The sequence below is a fragment of the Xenopus laevis genome, chromosome 5L, assembly GCF_017654675.1.
Source record: "Xenopus laevis strain J_2021 chromosome 5L, Xenopus_laevis_v10.1, whole genome shotgun sequence".
Taxonomy (NCBI): Eukaryota; Metazoa; Chordata; class Amphibia; order Anura; family Pipidae; genus Xenopus; species Xenopus laevis.
In genome coordinates, this window is record NC_054379.1 from 1,258,135 (window position 1) to 1,283,503 (window position 25,369).

Below are 25,369 nucleotides of genomic sequence, written 5' to 3' on the forward strand. Positions count from 1 at the left end.
TATTGGACAATATAAAATGCCTATTTAGAACTATGGTTTCACAATTGTGTGTATGATTATAACTAGCTTTTTGAGCTTCATTAGATTTAGCAATTTAGTTGGTCTTTAATGTGTTAAATATTAGAAATATACTTGTTTCTTGCATGTTTTACAAGTCTTATGTCATTCCCAGTAAATGTAGTTTTTTTAAGCAAGCCCAGAGTGCATATTAAGGGTGTTTTTTTTTTGCCACGTCTGATCTGTGAACTTTCATATTCATATCTTTACCATGATTTTACTTTTTGTGTGCTTACAAATTCAAAGAGATGTTTTCAAATTCATAAACTTTAGAGATTCATGAGCGCAAAAAACTCGATTGTAAAAATTTGACATCTGAAAGATTGTAGAAGTCAATGGGAAAAAGTAAAGTTTTCCAAATGTTTTTGAAAGTTGGTAGACCCGTTGAAAATGATGAGTAGAGTACAACTTTGCTGCATTCAAGTTATTGTGTGTTTTGTATTTTTTTCATAAATACAGACACATTCAAGTTTTTATCATTTTCCAAAATTAAATTAAACTCTAAAATATATTCTTGAAATTTTGATAAATAATCACTGTCTTAAAAATAATTTAAGCACTTTTCACCTGTGTAGTGTCTTCTGTAGAAAGATTAAGGACACTTAAAATTGGCTTTGTTGCACTTTGTCTTATATTTAAAACATTGGGGGAACAGATCCTACAATCCCTGGGGAAGCCAAATAGTGTAAAGGGCCCAGTAGGATCCTGATGTGTTTGTCAGACAGAGGCCATCATGCCAAAATGTCATTGGGTTCAGAAAATGATTTTGTTGTGGGGTCCAGTAACTTCTATGTTTTTTTGTTGAAGCAGAAAGAGAATTGTAATGAGGCTTAGTTCTGCCAATAATAATAATAAGCATTGTAAATACTACTTGAAGCAGGAATTATGTTTGAAAACAGCAGATACAGTTGATAAATATGATTTGCTTGTACTTATTATGCTCCACTTCTGGAAGGAAATAATTGGACCCTATGATATGCAAATGAAATAAAGGCCTATTAGGGAAACGTGAAGTAGCAGAGAGGATTGGTAAAAATCAAATTGTCTCCGTGTTTTGCTTTACTGCATCTACATAATAATAATATGCCTTCTTCAATTCCTAAGACAAATTTTATCTCCCATGAGAGTAAATTATTGACTATTATTATTGACTTTTTTTCTAGCTGCTTCTAGGAAAGCTTTATTTAATTTCTGGCTACAAAAGGAAACCCCCCCGTCACTATTGGACTCCATTTCTTATATGAAGCAGCTTAGTTGGCAAGAAGCTTAATAACTAAAACTCAAGGAAGTAATTCCCAAGATTCTTTTAGGCAGATTTGGTCTCCTTATTTTGAAATGTGTAACTCTAATACTGGTGATCAAATAAAGCCGTTTCTTTAATTGTAAGAAGATCTATCCAGCATTCCACATGATGAATGGGCTTTTTCTTTTATTACATTTACATCCACTGGTTTAGTTCATTTTTGTTAGTTTCTTGTATGGAATACAGTATTGACAATAACATGCCATTGTGTCGAATGTAACATGTTTTCTTCATCTGCATAATATTTGCTGTCATATTGATTTTATTTGTTTAACGTGAAAATCAAATAAAAATATTTGAAACCGTAGAGAGAGGTTTGGTATACAAGTAATTTACAGTTTGGACCTCTCCTGTTTTACTGGGGCGCATGCAATCAAGCCAACAATGCGCAGCCATGCAGATAAAGGTCGCTGCTTCTCGCAGATTATTTGGTCAGATTTACAGACTATTCATGCTTTAAATTAGAAACGGAGGAAAAAAAAGATATTCGTAGTTTCTGAAATAAAGGAAACCGTTTGACACTGGGTGACTCATAATTTAGTAAATGGAGCCCCTGAGGGAGTTTATAAGGAACATATTGGGGCAAATTCACTAACCGGCGAAAATTTGCCAACGCTGGCTTCGCGAGGATCCGAAGTTACACACAGGGTACCGAACGCTGGTGAAATTACGCTCAGCAGTTCGAAGTTACGCTGACGTTGGCTAATTTGTATACGGCATGCAGTTAAAGTACAATGGGCGTATATGCTGCAGCAAATTACACTACACAAGGCCAGGGAACCTTAATAAAATGATATAAAGTTGTTATAATGCCCTACACATGAGCCCACATATAGTTTAGGTGCCATATGTTAGCAAATGTAGGGGGGAGGAGGGTACCCCAAAAAAAATGTACGATCTTTTTCAGTCTATCACCCTTTAAATAGGAATAAATGCCAACTTTTTTTTGAGGAACTCCTATCTACTCTATTGCACTTCGCCTGGTCTGAGGTGGCGAAGGCAAGTCTGGCAATGGAGGTAACGGTCAGTAAAATCAAAAACATAGGGAATTTGCGTAGTAACGCTCTTTCGCCATACCAAAAATTTGTCTGGAGTTAGAGTGCGAAGTTGCGCCAGAGTCTATCTCCTTGGCGAAGTTACACCAGCGAATTTACACCAGCTACCGTTAGTAAATCGGCAAAGTGCCAAAATGTCATCATGCTGGTGAATTTTCGCCAGCGTTAGCCACTTTGCCCTTTAGTAAATTTCTCCCTTAGTGTTTAAAATGTAGTAAATAGCTAAATAACACAGTGTCCCAAATAAATATATTACAGCTTTACTGGTTTCTGATCTCTATTCAAAGGCTCTCGGGTTCTTTAATGCAGTAAAAATACCTGCAATTTTGTGTCCAATAGGGATGTAGCGAACGTCGGAAAAAAAGTTCGCGAACATATTCGCGAACTTGCGCAAAAACGCGAGCGGTTCGCGAACGGTTCGCGAACCCCATAGACTTCAATGGGAAGGCGAACTTTAACATCTAGAAAAGACATTTCTGGCCAGAAAAATGATTTTAAAGTTGTTTAAAGGGTGCAACGACCTGGACAGTGGCATGCCAGAGGGGGATCAAGGGCAAAAATGTATCTGAAAAATCTGCCTGTGTGTGCTTGGAAGAGATAGTGTAGGGGGAGAGCTGTTAGTGATTTCAGGGACAGATGATAGTAAGCTTGCTGGCTAGTAATCTGCTTGATACTGCTCTGTATTGGAGGGACAGAAGTCTGCAGGGATTTGAGGGACATTTTAGCTTAGGTAGCTTTGCTGGCTAGTAATCTACTGTTCTCTTTAAACAACTGCCATACGTTGACCTTGTAGGCATTGTTTGGTGTTTTTTCTGGAGACGGTAATATTATGGATATTTAGACAGAATGTGAACAAGGTCACACAGCTCGATGGCGGGTTGAAGAAAACAGTGTGCAAATAATGCCTACAAGGCCAACGTATACACTACTACAGCGGTGGATACGGATTATGTAAAATATATGAATGCTGCTTGAAAAAAGTGACTCCGGTGTTTTTTCTGGAGACGGTAATATTATGGATATTTAGACAGAATGGGAACAAGGTCACACAGCTCGATGGCGGGTTGAAGAAAACAGTGTGCAAATAATGCCTACAAGGCCAACGTATACACTACTACAGCGGTGGATACGGATTACGTAAAATATATTATGGCTGCTTGAAAAAAGTGACTCCGGTGTTTTTTCTGGAGACGGTAATATTATGGATATTTAGACAGAATGTGAACAAGGTCACACAGCTCGATGGCGGGTTGAAGAAAACAGTGTGCAAATAATGCCTACAGGGCAAATAATGCCTAAAAGGTCAACTTATACACTACTACAGCGGTAGTAAAATAAAAAAAAGTAAAATAAAAAAAAAATGAATATTAAAAAAAAAAAATTAAAGTTGGTGCTGCTGAACTACTAGGAGCAGCAGATTAGCACACCAGTCCCACTCCCCAACACTGCTAGACTAATAGCACTGGGCTCTTATAGTAGTAGTAGTAGTAGTAGTAGTAAAACAACAAAAAAATAAATAAAAGCAGTCCTTACAAGGACTACTGTTATTGCAGCAGTCAGCAGATGAGATCAGAAGCAGGACAGCTGCCCACTGCAGCTACATACAGAGCACTGCAGTAGAAGGTAGATTACTAGCCAGCAAAGCTACCTAAGCTTAAATGTCCCTCAAACCCCTGCAGACTTCTGTCCCTCCAATAACAGAGCAGTATCAAAACGATTACTAGCCAGCAAACTTTCAACTGTCCCTGAAATCACTAACAGGCAGCAGCTCTCTCCCTACACTATCTCTTCAGCACACACAGGCAGAGTGAAAAAACGCTGCAGGGCTTCGGTTTTTATAGGGAAGGGGAGTGGTCCAGGGGAGAGCTTCCTGATTGGCTGCCATGTACCTGCTGGTCTGGGGTGAGAGGGCAAAAAAAAGCGCCAACAATGGCGAACCCAAAATGGCGAACGTCGCGCGACGTTCGCGAACTTCCGGCGAGCGCGAACACCCGATGTTCGCGCGAACAAGTTCGCCGGCGAACAGTTCGCGACATCTCTAGTGTCCAACGCTGCCCTCATGCATGAACACGCAAGTCATTGCCCCGGTGCACATACAACATTGTGCTGCGCATAGGAAATGTCTCCATATGATCAGAATCTTGAATTCACATCCTGACCACTACTTAGGGGCCCATTTACTAAGGGTCGAAGTGAATTTTAGAATTCAAAAACTTCGAATTTCAAAGTATTTTTTTGGTACTTCGACCATCGAATAGGCCAAAATTCGTTTTGCATTGAAAAAACTTCGACTTCGACACTTCGCACCTTAAACCTGCCGAATTGCTGTTTAGCCTAGAACCTCTCTGAGTTTTTGGCTAAGTTTTTTGAAGCTAATTTTTTTGAAAAGCAGACAAGAAAAGAATAATTGCTGACCTGGAGACCTGGAGCAATCTTTCCATGGATTCCATCCACGTGTTATGAATATATTTTGCTCACACTGACAGTTCATTTTGTTGGCTACTCATGGGCAAGTCATGCCTCAATGATATCCAGTTGTATCTGCCCTCTGGCCAGTAGAAGGCCACAAGCTTAAAGGGACAGGGTTGTCATATATGGGGAGGGTTTTCATGTAGGTTAAAGAATAGCAATTACAATTGTGACATTGTTTTCTAAGATGTCTAACCTGTGCGTCTAGTAGGGGAGCAAATGAAACAAGACTTTTATAAACAAGTACATTTAGTCTTGGGATTGTGCTGCTGCAGACTATACAGTAACTACTATTGGACAGTCAGTAGAATTCAGTTCCATTTTCTTTACAATGAAACCCGATCATATCAATTACCAGGTCTGAAAAGCAACTGGGATACCAATTACAGCTAAATTGAGACATTATGACAATTAGACTGTAAGATAGAGGGTAAAACCTGATCTGCTGTTTGTTATACCATATAATCCATTTCACATGTAATTGGGAACATATGTAACACAAAGCCATTTCCCACCATGAGCTTCAAAACAATGGAGTGAAATTCAGTTACTTACGAATCAACGTGATTTTCGAAAGACAGAACGACTGGGTACGGCGAGGTCTTAAACGCGCATTCAGCGATAGCTTCTATAACTTCCTGAAGGAGAACAAGAAATGCAATCTATTTAGAGAAGCGGATAGTCAATTCCTATTGGATTGTTCCCCCCCCCAGAAACAGATGCACCAAATGTTGGTCATTTCCAGCTGTGACTTGGTGAAGCCAGTTTTGTAAAACATGGATGAAAAGAATGAATAATGAAAAGTGATGAGGTCAGTGAAAACTGTTTCAACTATTTTTTTTCCACCATAGAAAAGATTTTGTTCAAATTTAACTGCAAAACTTCAGTAGCTTCACGTGTTCTCCATACAAACATGACGCTGTGTCTTGCCCAAACACATGGGGGCACATTTACTTAGGGTCGAATATCGGCCGTCGAAGTTAAACACTTCGAATATCGTAGTCGAAGGATTTAGCGCTATTCGTTCGATCGAACGATCGAAGGAATAATCGTTCGATCACACGATTAAATCCATTGAATCTAACGATTCGAAGGATTTTAATCCATCGATCGAACGATTTTCCTTCGATCTGAAATTTCTGGGAAAGCCTATGGGGACCTTCCCCATAGGCTAACATTGGTGCTCGGTAGGTTTAAGGTGGCCAAGTAGGGTGTCAAAGTTTTTTTTAAAGAAACAGTACTTCGACTATGGAATGGTCGAATAGTCGAACGATTTTTAGTTCAAAGTCGTAGTTGAAGGTCGAAGTAGCCAATTCGATGGTCGAAGTAGCCAAAAAAAATATAAAATATAATTTTTTTTATTCTATTCCTTCACTCGAGCTAAGTAAATGTGCCCCATAGTTGCTTTAGGACGTCCATTGCAAATGTATCTACTGGTCAGAGCTTCATGATGCCATCAGCAATTATATCTCAATGGAGAATTTTTGTTACTGATTTCAGTCTTTGTGAGAAAGTCACACCTAATGACTCCAACAGCCCCTTTGGGGTCAACATATTAACTAAGGGGCAGCTGAAATACAAGTTCATAAATCTGACTGTGCCCCACAGCACTCAACTGTCATTGAGAACATCAGTTTTTATTCCAGGTAAATTTACAGCAGATCCATTGCCAGCAAAATGGAGCTTGTAACGCTTTGTAAATGGGGCTCATGTGCCTTCTTGACTCCTTCAACTTAAGCTGGATCTGCTAATGTTCCACCATACAAATTGTCAGACTAAATGGAATCTATTTTCTGTTTTTAATTGATTATTATCCAGTAATTTTACCGATGGAAATGCACATAGATAGCTGCGAACTTATTTAGAAGCATCACAATTGCTATTTTTAGAGGCAAAAAGTAGAAAATAAAACAATCCACACTGTAGGACCCTGCGTCATCAACTGATCTTCATGTCCAAGTTTTTTTGAGGAAAGTTGAGCATTTCAGCATTTCCTAGAAATGAGTAATCATAATGCTTGTCATCATTTCTAATCTGTTTAATGCTGGATCTGCTAAAATGTCACCTAAATATGATGTGTGGCTTATGTTTGTTGGCTGAGGCTGAGGATCATTTCACAGACAATTAGAGATCGGTGTAATCAGGAGCAGCAATATTTCCCAATGGAATTCTTGTATTAGGCGTAAATTGTCCATGAACAAAGATATTTGTTTTCAATCGCTTCATGTAACAAAACCTCTCTACAAATAAAAGTCTTCAGGAAATGTTGGGGGAAGCCAACGAAGTTGGAGAAATTTAAAGGCCACATATTAATGAAGCTGGAAAAAGGAATTCAAAAATTTCTTAACCGGGTGATTCTCTTTTACATATGCAAATTAGGATTCAGATTCAGTTCTGTGTTCAGCAGAATCTTTCACAAAGGATTCAGGATAAACCCGACTATGGGGCAGAATCACGAACCGACGAAAAGTCACCAGCAACCGTTGCGCATCCATCGCGTCCATTTCGTCAGATGAAAATTCGCTCAGACAATGTTAATTCACTAAAATGAAATGAGTTTCTTTGTGGTTGTTGAAAGCTGACGACTTTTCACTAGCGTTACATTGGCAATGTGAGCAATTCAAAGCGAAGATGCTCTAGCGTTCATTTATGCCAAGCTCAAATTTGCTAGAGATCTTGCGCTCAGGTTAATTTGCATATGGCGGGGAATTTAAAGTTGACTGGGAGTCTTTATGTTATATGTTGCAGCACATACATTACATTACACAAGTCCAGGGAACCTTAATAGTGATGGGCGAATTTATTCGGCAGGCGCGAATTCGCGGCGAATTTGCGCGATTTGCCGCCAGCAAATAAATTCGCGAAACGCCCGCGAAAATTTGCGGAAAAAATTCGCCGGCGTCAAATTTTTTTTCCGAAAAAACGGACGCCGGCGTCAAAAACGGGCACCGGCGTCAAAAACGCCGTTTCGCGAATTTTTCGCCGTTTCGTGAATTTTTCGCCGTTTCGCGAATTTCAAGCGAAGCAAAACGAAGCAAAACGGTGCAAATTCGCCCATCACTAAACCTTAATAAAGACAATAGAGTTGTTATATTGCCCTACACATGAGCCCACTGTATAGTTTATGTGCCATATGTTAGGAAATGTAGGGGGGAACCCGGTTACCCAAAAAAATGTTTTAGGGACTTTTGCAGCCTATCACCCTGAAAAATAAGAAAAGACACCAGTGTTTTTTGGACTTAGAAGCTTTTTTCCACTACAAAGAAGATTGAGGAAGATCTCTGCACTCCAATGCACTTCACCGGGTCTGAGCTGACTTAGGAAAGTCTGGCAAAAGAGGTAACATTCAGTAAAATCCGTATTTTAGTGAATTTGCTGAGTAACGACCGGTTAGTAAATTGCTGATGTTCCTCAACCGTTAATGCTGGCGAATTGTTGCCCCTTTATTAGTATTTCTAAGGTTGAACATTACACTTGTGGTGGTTATAGCCTTTTTTGGCGGTAGTGTTAAATATACTGTCAATAAATGAATAATATAAGTATAGTAGGAGAAACCTTGGTGTAAATGATTTTTATTAATGAATGTACAAAATTCTACATTAATATTGTATGAATTCCTTTGAATTGTCTATATATGATATTGAGGTTATGAGATCACTTTTCCTTTCCAATGAACGGAAGCCTCGAGACAGTAGGAAAGTACAGACACTGGAAACATTGGGAGATGAAAACAAAGGAGGTTGTGGAGTTTACCAATCTCAGTCTCTGGTATACCTTAAATGATATTTCCGTTGTCATGGTGAATCCATGGGTAATGACCGGCTCTTCCTCGGCCGTCCGTCCCTTCCAGCAATCCAGTTCTACACATCGACAGCCGGCCAAGAGAACTTGCCGATAAATCTCCACCGAAGAATTCCCAGCCAGCTGCCCGGCTGCAATAAACAGAGAGGGAACCAATCACATCTCTTCCTATGCAAAGCTCTCAAGTGGCTCCATAATGAGACTTGACACTTATTTAACGCTAAAGGGCGACATTCCACAATGGAAATGTTATAAATAGACAAATGCACAAACTCGTTACAATGATTTAGTGCTGCCTTCATATGGATATCTATTTATATGTCCACATTTTAGATCATGTTTTTTAATAACACAAGTCTTTTGTCTCTGGAAAGAGTCAAGTAGTGTCTAATTATACATCATTTATACTGTAAATGTAGGTTTTCCCTATATACTGTATATATATATATATATATAATGAAAGTGTGTTGTTATGGTCATGTGACGCATGTTGTCTTTTGGTGGTGGAAGTGTCACGGTTTTCTTTCCTTTGCCACAATGGATTCTGTTTCTCCAAGTTGATAGCGGTTCAAATGGAAAGTAGAAACTCATTCATTACAACATATAAGGACTTATTTATCAAAGGTCGAGTTTGGGAGGTTCGTGAATGAACTCACAACGAATGTTTTCCAATTTATGAAAAAACCTGACTATAAAAAACTCAAATCAGTGCATTTGCAAATCCCCTAGAATCAAATCTGTTCTCCTACACAGGAAAAAAATTGATGGCGGTCTGGCCCTCCCGGACTGCACACGTTATCTTAGAGCGTCAATACTCAACAGGATACTTGATTGGTCCTACCATGTGGACAACAAGGGGTGGGTTGAAATCGAACAACAATCCTCGGGCACACACCTTCTGCACTTACCTTGGATTGATAGGCTACATCGGAGGATATTGCACCCCTCACACCCGCTACTTAAAAACACTTTGAAGACATGGGATCTAGTAAAATGTAGCTCTAGAATTACATCTTTCCCTTCACCTCTCATGCCGATCACGAACAATCCGGCGTTCCCTGCCGCACTTAGGCCCAAAGCGTTTCACGAGTGGTTAGTAGACGGCCATCTACAATTTGTACATGTGTTGGAGAAAGGGCAACTTGCTAGCTTGGACCTTCTTAGGCAAGCCAGACCTAGCGTATTCCTCCAAGATTATAAATATTGTCAGATTAAACACTTCTGTGCCTACCTGGGAGGCGACAAAGTGCTGGGGAGACAGCTAACCCCGTTTGAAAAATTATGTATACTGGAGTTCCCTCCGTCACACACGATATCGCTTATTTATGACATGCTGGGGCCTGTGTTGGCAAAGAAGCAACTACCATTTATAAAGGTGTGGGAAAGAGATCTTGGCCTAGATATCTCTGAAGATTTGCATAGGCGGGGCATAGCTAATCTGATGTTCAGTTCTAGATGTTGCAAAATTCAAGAGTTAAATTATAAAATTCTATGTAGGTGGTACTATACACCGATCAAATTGAACCGCATTTACCCCGCTGTCAGTCATTTGTGCTGGAGGTGTAAAGTTAATGTCGGTTCTCTTATACATATTTTCTGGGAATGCCCCGACCTTGCCGAATATTGGGCCACGATCCTACGGCTTTGCTCTACTATATTAGGGAGGCAGTTACCCAATTCCCCTGCTCGTATACTACTATTTTGGGAACTGGAGAATGAAGAGGGTTCCCCAGATGTTTCTTTAGAGCGACATCTACTAAATGCTGCCAAGGTACTCATCCCCAGACTATGGAAATCCACCGTCCCTCCATCTGTTAAGGACTGGGCCGTGAAAGTCAATGAAATTGCCAAATTCGAGGAGCTATCCACTTTCTCTAGTAAGCAACACTTACAATATAGGGACGTATGGTTGAGATGGTTGCTATTCAGGGATACGGATGATTATGCGCAGCTCTTCACGCCCTGAGAAGGGCGACTCTGATGTATCCTTAGGCCTGTCTGATACCCCCGAACTAGGTCCTCTCCAGGTTGGGGGGATTTGTTATATACTTCTAAATGCACGTTTCTGGCGATATCTCCCGCGGGTGAACTTTGTTGTACTATCCTGATATGATGTATTGCATTTACATACTTCTGTACTGTATGATATGGTTTCTTTGGCTTAGACCCTCCCTCCTCCCCCCTTTCCATTCTTTTTTCTGTACCCCTCCCACACCTTTGAAATCAATAAAAACATATTTCAAAAAAAAAAAAAAAAAAATCAGTGCATTTGGGTTTTAGAGCGCAAACCACCGAAAAAAACCTGAACATCATGAAAGATACAAACATCTTTAAATGGTTCAATGGACCTCTGCCGTTAACTTCTACATGACCTTGACAGGTTTTAGGGTAAGAGTAAGGGCACACTGGGCGATTCGGGGAGATTTAGTCGCCTGGCGACTTATCACCTCAACTTTGCGGTGCCCAATCTCCCCTAACACCTTCCGTCACTCTGTACTGGCTAAAATGAAAAATCGCCGGCACTAATCACATGCAGCAATTCGTTTTCCGAAGTCGCCAGAACTTTCCTCGTGAGGGTTATTTACTAAACCTCAATTTTTTTTCTGGTCTGTGTTTTTAGGGCAAAAACTCAAAAAGCTTGAATTATTTGAGATTTATTATACCACAAAGCTGCTAAAAGAATTTGAAAATCCGCCACCTCAAACCTGTCAAGGTCGTGTAGAAGTCAATTGGAGATGTCTCTTTTACAATTTCAAGATACCGTGATCTGCACTGGTTTTGTGTGTTAACACGAAGAATTTGGGGTTTTCAGGCAATAATCAAAACAAATTGAGCGATTCAGGAGTCAAATCTGAAAAGTTCCTACGGTTTGAGTTTTCGTGGGTTTTATCAAGTTTTTTTCCTGACCTGACTTTTTTGAGTTATTATTGATAATTAAGATGGGAGTTTGGTTTAATAAAAAGATAAATAACCGCCTTAGCGTATCAATCCAGTTCTTCAAATTCTCATTGAAGGAATTCATAGATCAGTTTATATACAGTAAAGTCCCAGAAATGTGAGTTAAAGACATAAAGAAGGCCCAGCTCTGAGCTGGATCCACCATTCCAGTGACAGGTGAGGGAGAGATCCCAATGTAGCAGTAAACGTGGAGCTGATTATCAGAAACAAACAGGTCCCATACCTGTATAATCCTCCTGTATTGCAGCACAGGACAGGACCAACATGTTTATAACTTGCCAGTGAAAGATAAACTATGGTAAACTGTGTATTTTATTCTGTTGCTTAATTGCTATATTTGATCCCCTATTCATATCTTTTGTGTATATAAATATGGGACCTGTTATCCACAATGCTCAGGACCTGGGGTTTCTCAGACCTGTTCTCAAAACATAATTATAATGTGAGAAATAACAATAACATTACAAAGTCATAATGAACCATCTGATTGGTTCCTGCTTTTTTCTGACTGAAATATCTGAAATAACAGGAATATAAAATAAAATGTCATGTAAACGAAGGCTGCAAAATCTCATCCGGAATTTCCTTTCTAGAAGAGTCCCATGTGGAGTTTTACTTCAGATTTTATAAAGTGAACCAGCCAAGTGGAACAGCTACAGCATTGCTATAGGAACAAGATTGTTTTTTAAATCCCTTCTACAGTGACAACTGTGATTTCTGGCCTTACAGAGGAAATTCATGTTGTTTTCAGTTTGAATTTAATATTTAGGTTTCACAATATTATAACATATCTCACACATTCAATTTCATATCATTAGGTTTTTTTTTGTCTGCAGACGAAAATTATAGTCAATGGTCCCAAATACATAATGTACAAAAACGAAGAAACTCTGTAATCAATGGAATTATTTCTGGTGATCCCTTAGAGCAGTGATCCCCAACCAGTAGATTGTAAGTAACATGTTTCTTCCAACCCCTTGGATGTTGCTCCCAGTGACCTTAAAGCAGGGGCTTATTTTTGAATTCCAGGTTTGGAGGCAAGTTTTGTTGCATAAAAACCATGTGTACTGCCAAACAGAGACTCCTGTAGCTGCCAGTCCACATAGGGGCTACCAAATGGCCAATCACAGCCCTTATTTGGCACCCCAAGAACATTTTTCATGCTTCTGTTGCTCCCCAACTCCTTTTACTTCTGAATGTTGCTCACAGGATCAAAAGGTTGGGGATTCGTGCCTTAGAATCTTGGGAGCTAAGGAAGAAACCATTATCCTGCACTATTTGAAGAATATTGATTGTGTATGGGATGACAGTTAAACCTGTGAGAGAAGGTCCCAGTGAAGATATGTACCCTACGGAAGGAAGCCTTAGTGAGAGCAACATTTGGGGAATTAGTCAGCTGAAAGTTGGATCCTACTTCTGAGAGGTTGAATCATGATTTTCCCTAGACCTGTGAATCTCGACTGTTTAATTGTCAAAGAGTTATTTTGCATTGAATTCTGAAAGGCTAATCTTTGGTTAAAAGGGGTCAAAATGAACCCCCTTTTTGAGCAAAGGTCTGTTAACTGTAATATAAGGCATAGAACTGTAAGATGACATTTAAAATCCATGTCCATGTTAGTAGGGCTGCATTATCCTTTATAATAATCATACTGTTGTTTAAAGGAGAAGCAAACCCAAAAGTTAAAAAAAACCTACCCCCCCATCCTACATAGATCCCCCTCCCACCCCGGGCAAATGAACCTAACATTTTACCTACCCCTCGGTGCAGATTCAGGCATCGGAGTTCACAGGTGCCATCTTCAACCCCTTCGGTAATCTTCAGAATGAGACCGGCGCTTTGGTAATATTTGTGAGTTTCGGCGCATGAGTAGTTGTTGTGAAACAGAAAATTGCTCCAACTGCACATGCGCCACTCCACCGGTCTCATTCCAATGATTACGAAGAAAAGAAGATGGCGCCCATGAACTCTGCTGGACACAATCTGCACAGAGGGGTGAGTAAAGACTTAGGGGGATTTGCCCAGGGTAAGGGAGGAGGGAGGGGGTTCTATGTAGGGTAGGGGGTAGGGTTTTTTTAACTTTTGGGTTTGCTTCTCCTTTAAATTCCCCTCTTCAACCTCTGCCATGATCCCCTGCTGCATTCTCATGACTCAGTATGTTGCATTCGATATGTTACAGCCTTTCACCATTCCATAATGCAAGATGATGGCTTCACTGACACTTACAGCTTTTCCTAGAATAACTTACCAGTGAGGTAGGTGTTATGTGAAGAATTAATGAAATAATGAGATAATGGCTGAGACATGTCTTCATTTAAATCCAGTTTCTCAGGTGGGACCACTCCATTCTCTTCTCCACTCAGGTAGTTCATGAAGCCCTCCACTGATATCTGGCCTGAAACAAATGGAAACAGAACATTTTTATTGCTAGAATTCTTTTTGTCCAATCTCAGTAAATACTTTATTTTGAAAACACTGAAATATCACATGGGGGTTATATATCAAAGGTTGAGTTTGTGAGATATTTCTAAAGCACAACTGGAATGTTTTCTTATTTATGAAAAAAAAAACTGGAATAAATGCAATCGTGCTGAAAAACTCAAATACTCTAATTGATTGAGTTATCGCGATAATAAACCTTGATAGCTAAAATGAATTGGGTTTTCGAGAGCAAACCACCGAAAACCCCCAGAAAATCACGAAGACATCTTCAAATGGTTCAAGGGACCTCTGCCCTTGACTTCTACATGACCTCAACAGGTTATAGCTGGAGTATTTTTGGATTCTGTCTTTTTGCAGCTTCGGGGCATAATAAATCCCAAAAAAATTTAGTTTTTTTTTCCTGAAACTACCCTTTTTTGTGAAAAACACAGCTTGACCGTTAATAAATAACCCCCTAAATGTGTGATGTATTAGCAATCATTCACTAAGACATATAAACCCATAGCAACCAATTATTTGACTTTTTAACTTAATGAATGAGGTGACGAGAACATTTTAAGTTCTACTATCTCACAAATTATTTATCAATATTCTTGACCAATTTTCTTATACTATAGCTTTTTTTTTTAATACACTATTATACTTATTGGTCAAACCCCACATTAAGATTTAATAAAAATTTGGATCGTATAATAAAAATCTCCCAATTTTGATATACATTTTTACCCTATGGCTCTATTTCCATTGGTAACCCACAATATCTGGGGGATAACTTGTCATCAATATGTTTTCAGGATAATATCAGACCTACACCATGTTTACCAAAACAATATAGTAATAAAAAAAGCTTTCCCACCACCACATTACAGAGTGGAAAGGAAGGTGGAAAGTAACATGAGTAGCTCTGACTTACAACGTCTAGTGCTCGCTCTTTGTGTACATTTGTGTAACGTTCCCCCATGACACAGCACTGGTGTGTACTCACAGACTGATCAGATTGGAGTAGAGAGCTCAGCAATGCATTGTATCATTTAACTTGTAGACAATGCGAGGGAATAGAAGTGCAAGGTGACTGCAATGGACAATTACTAACTCGCTCACACAAAGGAATTATTTGTAGATCAAAGATTTGTATTACAGTCTCAAAAATGAAATGGAATAAGAACAAGAGCTAACAGTTATGACGTATGCATAGACACAATCAATAAAAGAAAATAAGCAACTATCACTGCTCCATACAAGGGACACTCTATGCTCTATAGTGTATTGGGGATTGAACTTTCTCTATGGTACAGGTTATGAGCTTTGTATGACAGGAGGCTACAGTAAGTGTAACACAGATAAGTCTAACAGAGGAATTGTAAAATTAGGAATCAACCTGTCTACCCTCCAGCTGGATACCCCAATGCCACCTTTATGTTAGTCTCAAGCTAGCTGTTTTTAAATGAAATTGCCAACCTCCCACTGTTTCTAAAGTGTAAGTCCAGATGCATTAGTTTCAGTGCTTGGCATCCCTTCATTCTACATTGTGGCTCTAGCAAGAACAAGGAGCACCTCTGGACCTTTAAAGTACCTTTAATGAATGGCATCAATTCTTACAATGACAGCAGCAATGTTAGCATGCAGTTGCAGTTGGTCGAACTGTGTGAACTTAATGCCGAACAAGTGATACTGGTCCAGTTTTCTCCTGCATAACAGTCAGATCAGTTAAAGTCTTCTTCAACCACTGAAATGTCATTATGTAATAAGTCAGTTGTGGATTATTTATCTCTCTCTGTATCAGTATGAATAGAATGTTTATATGAAGAAAGTTTAGAATGTCCTTTGTAAATAAGGAAGATGCTTAGTACAGGCAAGTAGGGTGGGATTGACCCAACCAACAAGTGGGCGAATACAATTGAGTAGACCAAGCAAGGCTGTGAGGTTTAGTGTCACTATTTTTGACAGAGTAATCATTAAAGGTTGATCAAAACACTTCCCAGTGTACAGATGGTGCGCTACATATGCCATGTTCTTTGTCAGGATAGTTACATTTTCTAATTACATTTTGCAAGCTCCATTCCTAAGGGTTAGTTTGATTCAGGTGGTTGAAGAAAACATGAATTCTTCTGGGATCCAAATAGAGTTCAACATATGTTGAGTCCCATGGAAAACACAGCACTCCATCTGTGTCTGTTTTGAGAAACAAAAATATTTTTTAATTAAAAGTAATGTAATCTTTTTAATTGGTGTAATGTCTTTCTTGAAGTTACTTTGTCGTGGGTATCCTGTGCATTTACTATGCAAGCCTCTTGACAAATCTACACTTGTCCAAACTCAATCACTGCCCAACAGCCTACAATATGTATGAGCTGAGAGGAGGAGGAGGAGGAGGGTACAGGGAAGTTGAACTGTATGAATGCCATAAGTGCTGCATTGTGATACATTGGGAAGCACATCCTTACAGTGTTGAGGGATTAAAGGGATACTGTCATGGGAAAAAAAAATGTTTTCAAAATGAATCAGTTAATAGTGCTGCTCCAGCAGAATTCTGCACTGAAATCCATTTTTCAAAAGAGCAAACAGATTTTTTTTATATTCAATTTTGAAATCTGACTTGGGGCTAGACATATTGTCAATTTCCCAGCTGCCCCCAGTCATTAGGGATGTCGCGGACTGTTCGGCGGCGAACTTGTTCGCGCGAACATCGGCTGTTCGCGTCCGCCGCAAGTTCGCGAACGTCGCGCGACGTTCGCCAATAGGCGTTCGCGTCAAAATCGTTCGACCATTCGACCATTCGATCGCTAAAATCGAACGATTTTCGTTCGATTCGAACGAAAATCGTTCGATCGAACGATTAAAATCCTTCGATCGTTCGAATCGAACGATTTTCGGATGTTCGAAGTTCGCGAACTGTTCGCGAACTGTTGGCATTTTTTGCCGGTGTTCGCGAATGGCGTTCGCGAACACATTATCGGCGGTTCGCTACATCCCTACCAGTCATGTGACTTTTGCCTGCACTTTAGGAGAGAAATGCTTTCTGGCAGGCTGCTGTTTTTCCTTCTCAATGTAACTGAATGGGTCTCAGTGGGACATGGGTTTTTACTATTGAGTGTTGTTCTTAGATCTACCAGGCAGCTGTTATCTTGTGTTAGGGAGCTGTTATCTGGTTACCTTCCCATTGTTCTGTTGTTTGGCTGCTGGGGGGGGAAAAGGAGGGGTGATATCAGTCCAACTTGCAGTACAGCAGTAAAAAGTGATTGAAGTTTATCAGAGCACAAGTCACATGACTTGGGGCAGCTGGGAAATTGACAAAATGTCTAGCCCCATGTCAGATTTCAAAATTGAATATAAAAAAGTCTGTTTGCTCTTTTGAGAAATGGATTTCAGTGCAGAATTCTGCTGGAGCAGCACTATTAACTGATTCATTTTGAAAAAAATGTTTTTTCCCATGACAATATCCCTTTAAGGCTACGGAACATAAAATGCCTTTGTGCCCCAGCCCTTTAATAATCAATTTGAGGAACAAGAAAAAGAAACAAATTAAATCAGGATTATGCTAAGGGCAAGTAATCTGTAGAAAATGTCATTTTTTTTGTGGACATAATAATAATCAGCAGCAGACATAAGGGAATGCACGAGACATAAGGGAATACATCATGGCTGCATGTAAAGTGGGCTCCCAATTTCACCCCCTTCTCTGAAATCAGGGGTCACCTGTGGAGCAACAACATTGTCTCCCACAATGTAGAAATTGTCAAGTGACCACAAGTGACCCACAATTAATCTCATTATGAGTCAACCCTCCTACAGAGAAAGCCCTGCCACTGGTTTTTATTAGTGTGGGGTTGAATTCTCCATTAATTTAAATAACAATTCTATAACATACTCCTTAATTCCTTATGGAATAGTTATTATAAGAAATGCAAGAAGACCCAAAAGAAGATTAAAAATATGGATTTATCAAAAAGGAATATCTGGGACTAGGTATGACCTTGTGTTTGTAAAGTAATGAGTCTTTCCGGCTGCTAAACAACATTTAGGCAAAAAACATCTCAATAGGAGTCAAAACCATGAACATGGTCCTTAGGAAAGGGAAACTGTTGGGTTTCTATTCTTTATAACTGGCAGTTGCGGACCTGTGCTGAAGAGATTATGTAACGTGCAAATGTCAGACTGTGGCAAAAAGTGCTTATTGGAATCAGACTGGGACCTATTGAATGGCTTGTTCTTCTGTCGGAATGTCTAATAGCCCCCTTCAGTGGGAGGGACAAAACACCCACACGGGACTGTGTTACAAGCCAATGTGTTATTAATCACTCATACATCAGTCAGGATAAAAACACTCGCTGTGCAACTCTTGCAAATTCTCAAGCCCCCCGCGCAACCGCCACAAAACCCAATGAATTATTATTGTTATTATGGCTGACGGCAGCAAATTAAAGGGCAAATTTCCATGAGTTGACTTTAATTCTGTTCTAGATTGTCCCATTCTTAGCAACTTCAAATAGTCTTGAGTTTTTTTATGGTTTCAGTTTATTTGCCTTACAATTATGTTTCCTCCAGTTGTTATTTAATATGCGATGTGGACCGGAGTTCATTCTCTGTGAGCACTTTTCATTTTTACTGTAACCTTTCTATAAATACCTTCTCCTATACATATTCCATTCTGGCAAATCTGCTGCCTGCTTCCTCACATAAGTGGGACCTTTCCTTTTTATAGTTTATGTATTAAAGGAAAACTATACTCCCAAAATGAACACTTAAGCAACAGATAGTTCATATCATATTAAGTGGCATATTAAAGAATCTTACCAAATTGGAATATATATTTAAGTAAAAACTGCCCTTTTACATCTCTTGCCTTAAACCACCATTTCGTGATGGTCTCTGTGCTGCCTCAGAGATCACCTGACCAGAAATAGTGCAGCTCTAACTGTAACAGGAAGAGATCACCTGACCAGAAATACTGCAGCTCTAACTGTAACAGGAAGAGATCACCTGACCAGAAATACTTCAGCTCTAACTGTAACAGGAAGAGATCACCTGACCAGAAATACTGCAGCTCTAACTGTAACAGGAAGAGATCACCTGACCAGAAATACTGCAGCTCTAACTGTAACAGGAAGAGATCACCTGACCAGAAATACTACAGCTCTAACTGTAACAGGAAGAGATCGCCTGACCAGAAATACTGCAGCTCTAACTGTAACAGGAAGAGATCACCTGACCAGAAATACTGCAGCTCTAACTGTAACAGGAAGAGATCACCTGACCAGAAATACTGCAGCTCTAACTGTAACAGAAAGCGATCACCTGACCAGAAACACTGCAGCTCTCACTGTAATAGGAAGAGATCACCTGACCAGAAATACTGCAGCTCTAACTGTAACAGGAAGAGATCACCTGACCAGAAATACTGCAGCTCTGACTGTAACAGGAAGAGATCACCTGACCAGAAATACTGCAGCTCTCATTGTAACAGGAAGAGATCACCTGACCAGAAATACTTCAGCTCTAACTGTAACAGGAAGAGATCACCTGACCAGAAATACTGCAGCTCTAACTGTAACAGGAAGAGATCACCTGACCAGAAATACTTCAGCTCTAACTGTAACAGGAAGAAGTGTTGAAGCAAAAGACACAACTCTGTCTGTTAATTGGCTCATGTGACCTAACATGTATGGTTTGTTAGTTTGTTTGTGAGTACAGTGAATGCTATGGTCCCAGGAGGGCGGCCCTTATTTTTTAAAATGGCAATTTTCTATTTATGATTACCCAATGGCACATACTACTAGAAAAGTATATTATTATGAAAATGGTTTATTTACATGAAGCAGGATTTTACATATGACCTGTTTTATGCAATATCTTTTTATAGAGACCTACATTGTTTGGGGGGTATAGTTTTCCTTTAAGTGTAATTACTATCATTTTAGGCTCATTTACATAAACATGTGCAGTGAGCAAATAACAGTTATGAGTGCAATTGTCACATTTTTTCCCATAATGCAGCATGTTTTTTGCCAGAAATTCCTCTTTGTTGTGGGCACAAGGGGGTATTGCACTGGCCACAATTGGGGGCAAAGAGGTAAAATTAACACAATTGTGCTTTGCCTTAAATCAGACACAATTGGGTCAGCATTGGGTCAGCATTGGGTCAGCATTAGGTCAGCATTGGGTCAGCATTGGGTCAGCATTGGGTCGGCATTGGGTCAGCATTGGGTCAGCATTGGGTCAGCATTAGGTCAGCATTGGGTCGGCATTGGGTCGGCATCTTTTCTGGTGTTGCCCCTGAGAGTGACATGGGCGCCGGGTTCTTTAGACTCAAGTGCTTGGCACCTATAGGCACATGCCACTGATGGGACCCTGGATGTATTGACTGGTGTGAGGGTGGCGGTAGCTCCAGGGTCAGTAGGTGGAACTGCAGTGGATTTGGAATGGGAGGCAGGAAGGACTGAAACTATATGAAAGTACAAAGAGTGCATTAGCAGGTGTAACTGACCTCTGTTTACCAAAAAACCCTTTACAGAATAGAATACATTGTTTTGTATAGTGACCCACAATAACTAATTGAGAAATCTGCCTGTGCTTCTTATGGTCCGTCTTGCTACGTAAAATAAAAGTGCTCCCATATCTGAGAACTGGGGCAGAAGGCAATTAGACACAGTAGACATCAAGCCAAGGTTTGGAAACACAATATCCGAAAACAGTTACAGCTCAAACAGCAAGTCTGGCCTCTTAGAAATCTGTTGATGGCATGACTATGAGTGATCAAGATGATCATTATCCATGTCAGTCTCTAGGAACTTGCTCATCACATTTAGACTCAGACCAATGACAGATGTTGTGTTTGTGGCTCTACATGCGCCCGTTTCACTCCTTCCCAAAGGGATATATGCACATTAATCAACCAATCCCATTATCCTACGATATCGCATAAAGAACACCGGAGAAACAGAAATCAAGCCATAAATCACTGATGTTTCTTTTTTCCTTCTTTATGAAAATGCCAAAATAAACCTGGCGCAAGTAATATTCCCATTCTGTAATTCTGACAAACAATTTCTTTCCGAGGAAACTGATGAAAGATTTCAGGGTGACAACTCATTTCTAATTGTTTCCAATTGGAAGATGCAGCGTTGCAGTTTATCATATGAACAAATCACTAATTGGACTTGGCGTATTTTCTTCCTGTTGGTTGAGATGTGCCGAGTATGAAGTGTTGGGTGAAGCCACAGGCGGCTGATAAAGAGATTTATATAAAGACTACGGGGCTACAGACTATGTCTAATTGCATCTCTGCTTAATGAAACTAATGGGCCAGGCTCGATCAGCTCATGTCATTATTTGACACAGAATAACATTTAGCAAATACATTTCAAGCGAGTCTTTAGCAGCCAAAGCCATTGTTAACATATTAGGTGCGGCCAGCAGTAAATGATGAAAAACATCTAAACACAACAGATTCTAGAGAATTCGTCCAGATCCATTTCTGCTCCTGAACCATAAACAGGGATTCTTGGGTCACTGTATATTTCTATTGATTGATTGCTACAATAACGTACATTATAGGCTGCAACTGAATTCTTTCTATAGAGTCCAGAAACAGACAAAAAAGTGATCAGTGGTTAATACCAAATCCCAAATGTACTAATTTCACATGACTCCACATTCTACACTATGCCTGGAAGTCACCAATCATGTGAACTCTGGATGGTGAAGTGTAACATGATATTAATGTATATTTATTAACATGTTCTGTGCAAAATGGGAAAACCAATAGCAACCCCTGAAGCTTTTATCCACTATGGACCCTGCTCCTCTCCCTGGTTTTGTGTTCAGATATTTGAAGCGCTACTTCTTGTGTGTCTGATATAGAGCACAAATTGTGTACGAGTTGCACATTATATATACATATATATATATATACACACTACAAGATGTACATGGAGGGAGCACATGGTGGGGCATGGTGCAGAGAAGCCCTCAAGGCAGTTTTTAACAGGGCCTGAACTAGGGGTAAACAGAAGATGCCTATGCCAAGGGTAATGGGGGGCATTAAGCACTAACGATAATATGATAAGCAGTTTGAGTTGCGTTAGCGGTGCCTAATTAGCATACGGCGTGCAGTTAAAGTTGAATGGGCGTATATGTTGCAGCAAATACATTACATTACACAAGGCCAGGGAACCTTAATAAAATAAAATAGAGTTGTTATATTGCCCTACACATGAGCCCACAGTATAGTTTATGTTCCATATGTTAGGAAATGTAGGGGGGAAGGAGGGAACCCAAAAAAAATATTATGATCTTTTGCAGCCTGTCACCCTGTAAAAAGGAAAACTCGCCAGCATTTTTGGGATTATCCACTGATTATCTGAGCTGGTGAAGGCAAGTCTGGTGCAAGTGAATTTGTATAGTTACGTCTATTCGCCAGAATGCAAATGCGCCAGGTGTTAGGGAGTGAAGTACCGCTAGCGAATGACGTCACACTGGCGAATTTTCACCTGCGTTAGTCACTTCGCTCTTTAGTAAATTTGCCCCATAGTCTCATAATGTCTGACACCCCGGAGATAGTGTTAATGGAAGGTGCTCCCCTTTTGTCAGCATTTTGCATCATTAATCCCCCTAGTCAAATCCTCCTCCACAACAACCCCCCACTTGTCCACATAACCCCCCATTCTTCAATTTACTGCTCATAGGGTGGGGTGCAATTGAGGGCAGGGGTGTAGCACACATTTAACTTGCTCTTCAGTATATAAAGCCTCCCTCTGACTCTATTGCTTTGGTGCTGTATCTGCTGCAATAAATGTAACCCACCATTGAATACTTTAGGGCTCATTTAGTAAATAATGGGGTATTAAATACTGTTCTACCAGATTCTACTTATTCTAATGTGACCTTGTGGCTCCAAAGCATTGGGATTCCTGTGGTTCTACTGGCACTGCCCGAAAAACTCTGAGAGTCTTTGCAATAGTGGGTTAAACAATAAAGCATGAAAAACAATAAGAAAGACAGAAGAAAGAAACATTGTTATTTCTAAACTATAAATTGTGACCAAAATGACCCAGTATTTTTCTTTTCCGTTTTTATTCCCTGTTTGTGCAACATAGAGTGCCAGGAAGGGTCTCCTTAAATAGAATTATATGATAAAATTGTTATAGTGTGACTCATAAATCAGAATGAAAGGAGATATAATATTGTGGATATAATATTACTGCTCAGAAGGAAATAATCTTACAGCAGTCGCATTGGCAGCAAATCCAGTCCTGCAGGAACTGACAAGTCTTACAGCCCAAATGTCTGGGGGTCGCCCGTCCCTTCTGCCTGGAGATTCGTTATCAGTGGTGTAATTAGTGGGGCCTGTACCACTCACTTTAATGACTTTATGTCACTTTCATCATTTACAGGGAAACCAATAGACTTTGAGACAGATTTACATCAAGGATTATTCAAATAATCTGGTTTTCATTGGGAATTTTAATTCTAATTAAACTATAAAATAAGATCATATTTTCATAAGGAATATGTTTGTGTCCTTGGTGATTTATATCCTTATTTAATCTTTCCATATTTTATCTTTCCATAATTTTGATCTCTATACTTTGTCTACTAAAAATCATTTAAAGACCCAATAGGCTGGTTTTGCCACCAGTATGTATTTATGCAGCTTATTTACCATCAAATACAAGATACTGTTATTACACAGAAAAAGGAAACGCTTTGATAAAATGTGAATTATTTGATTAAAATGGAGTCTATGGGAGACGGCCTTCCTGTATTTTGCAGCTTTGTGGATACAAGGTTTCTAGATAAAGGATCCCATGCCTGTACATCCAATCACTCACTCCACACATTGATAAGACACACAAGTCAGGGGGAAAAATAGGGGATTTCAAACAGATGCTTTACGTTAGTGATGTGCAGGCCATGGGACCCGTGGGTTTACCCACAGGTTGGATAAGTTCGGGCCGACCTCAGCACTTAATTTGTGGGTCGTGGGTGTGTTTGGGTCAAGCTCTTCTGCCTTCTCTCCCTGCCCATGACCTCACATCCCAGCATTCTGCTTCTGTTTTATAGATGTGTGCTGGCCCCTCGGGTCAGAGCAGGCCTATTAATAGAGGGGAGGAGGCGGGTGCAGGAGGGCTCGGGTCTGGTTGGATGTTGGTCAAAAACACTTGAACTGCACATCACTACCTTACGTATTTTGTGCCTGAGCGTGGCTCCTTAAGCTTAAGATCTAGGGCATGTGTACCTGGACCTACTGTGTGAAGTGGTGAGTTTACTGATAGAACTTTAATAATCTGTTTTTTATTCTTTCTTTGGATTTGGGAAGATAGGGAATGCCTATGTGCTGCCTCCTGTCTGTCCCTTATAATACACCACTATCAAATGCAAGCAGTACAGTATTTAAGGGAGGTTTTGCACTCCATAACTGCATCCCAGGTGGTTTGTGCCCATTTTTTGCCCCATGTCTTTCATTTACTAAATGAATCCCCTCATGACAGTTAAAGAAGAAGGAATGGTAAAATCATTTGGGGAAGCCAAGCTGTTGGACACCTTCCAGTGAATCTGGCCTCTTATCTGCTACACAACTGTTCCCTGAGCCAATTCTAGAGGGCACTTTTGCAGAACAAAGTTCTGTACTGGCACGTGCTTGCCCAAGCCTGATGGAGGCGCCTGAAGATGATGGAAGTGTGGTGCTCTTCAAATAGTACCCAGGGCTTGAGCATTTTTTGAAGGAGAGGAGTGCCAGCCAAGGGAAGTAGGTAGGTGACTAGAATTACCGTGGGTGTGGGTATATTTATTATTTGCTACAATTCAGGGATCTTACAAAATAGCTTCGCCCCTACAGTCATAGGAATTTACTGCCTCTTGTTCTTTACTGCAGCCTGTTGGCCAACGTATGGGCCTCAAGGTAATTTCCGATCTATATCTGATTGAGGCTTGTTCAGATATAAATTCTCTTTTCACTGCATGCGTAGACCTTCACTACTGCTCCTAAGGTCTAGTAACCACACTGAATTCATGATATGGTGCCATTAATCTCTACCCACTGACCTTCCTGGTCCTGCTGATCATGCCAGTGCTTTGCCTGGGGCACAGAATAGAAGGCAACCCAGGAGGGAACAGGCAAACAGTCTCTACCATGAAGTCTCAGCAATACACCCAGGCCTTGGAGAATCACAATGGCACACATTCAGTGGGTGCCACAACCACCTTTAACCTTCTCCTGGGACTACTGTTCTGCAGTAGGGACTCACTTTATGAAAAGACTTCAGTGTATTTATAGGCATAATAGTC

At 40.1% G+C, this 25,369-nt stretch overlaps 1 protein-coding gene across 1 annotated transcript in view; it reads right to left on the reverse strand.

Moving 5' to 3' along the window:
- Window positions 1–25,369, reverse strand: part of LOC108716400 (1-phosphatidylinositol 4,5-bisphosphate phosphodiesterase beta-1) — a 296,085-nt gene that overhangs the window by 70,902 nt on the left and 199,814 nt on the right. The window contains exons 10-12 of the mRNA XM_041562430.1: window positions 13,890–14,036; window positions 8,659–8,816; window positions 5,440–5,522 (exon numbers count right to left, since the gene is read on the reverse strand). Of these exons, the coding sequence (XP_041418364.1) occupies window positions 5,440–5,522; window positions 8,659–8,816; window positions 13,890–14,036 (388 nt within the window). The remainder of the gene's footprint in view (window positions 1–5,439; window positions 5,523–8,658; window positions 8,817–13,889; window positions 14,037–25,369) is intronic.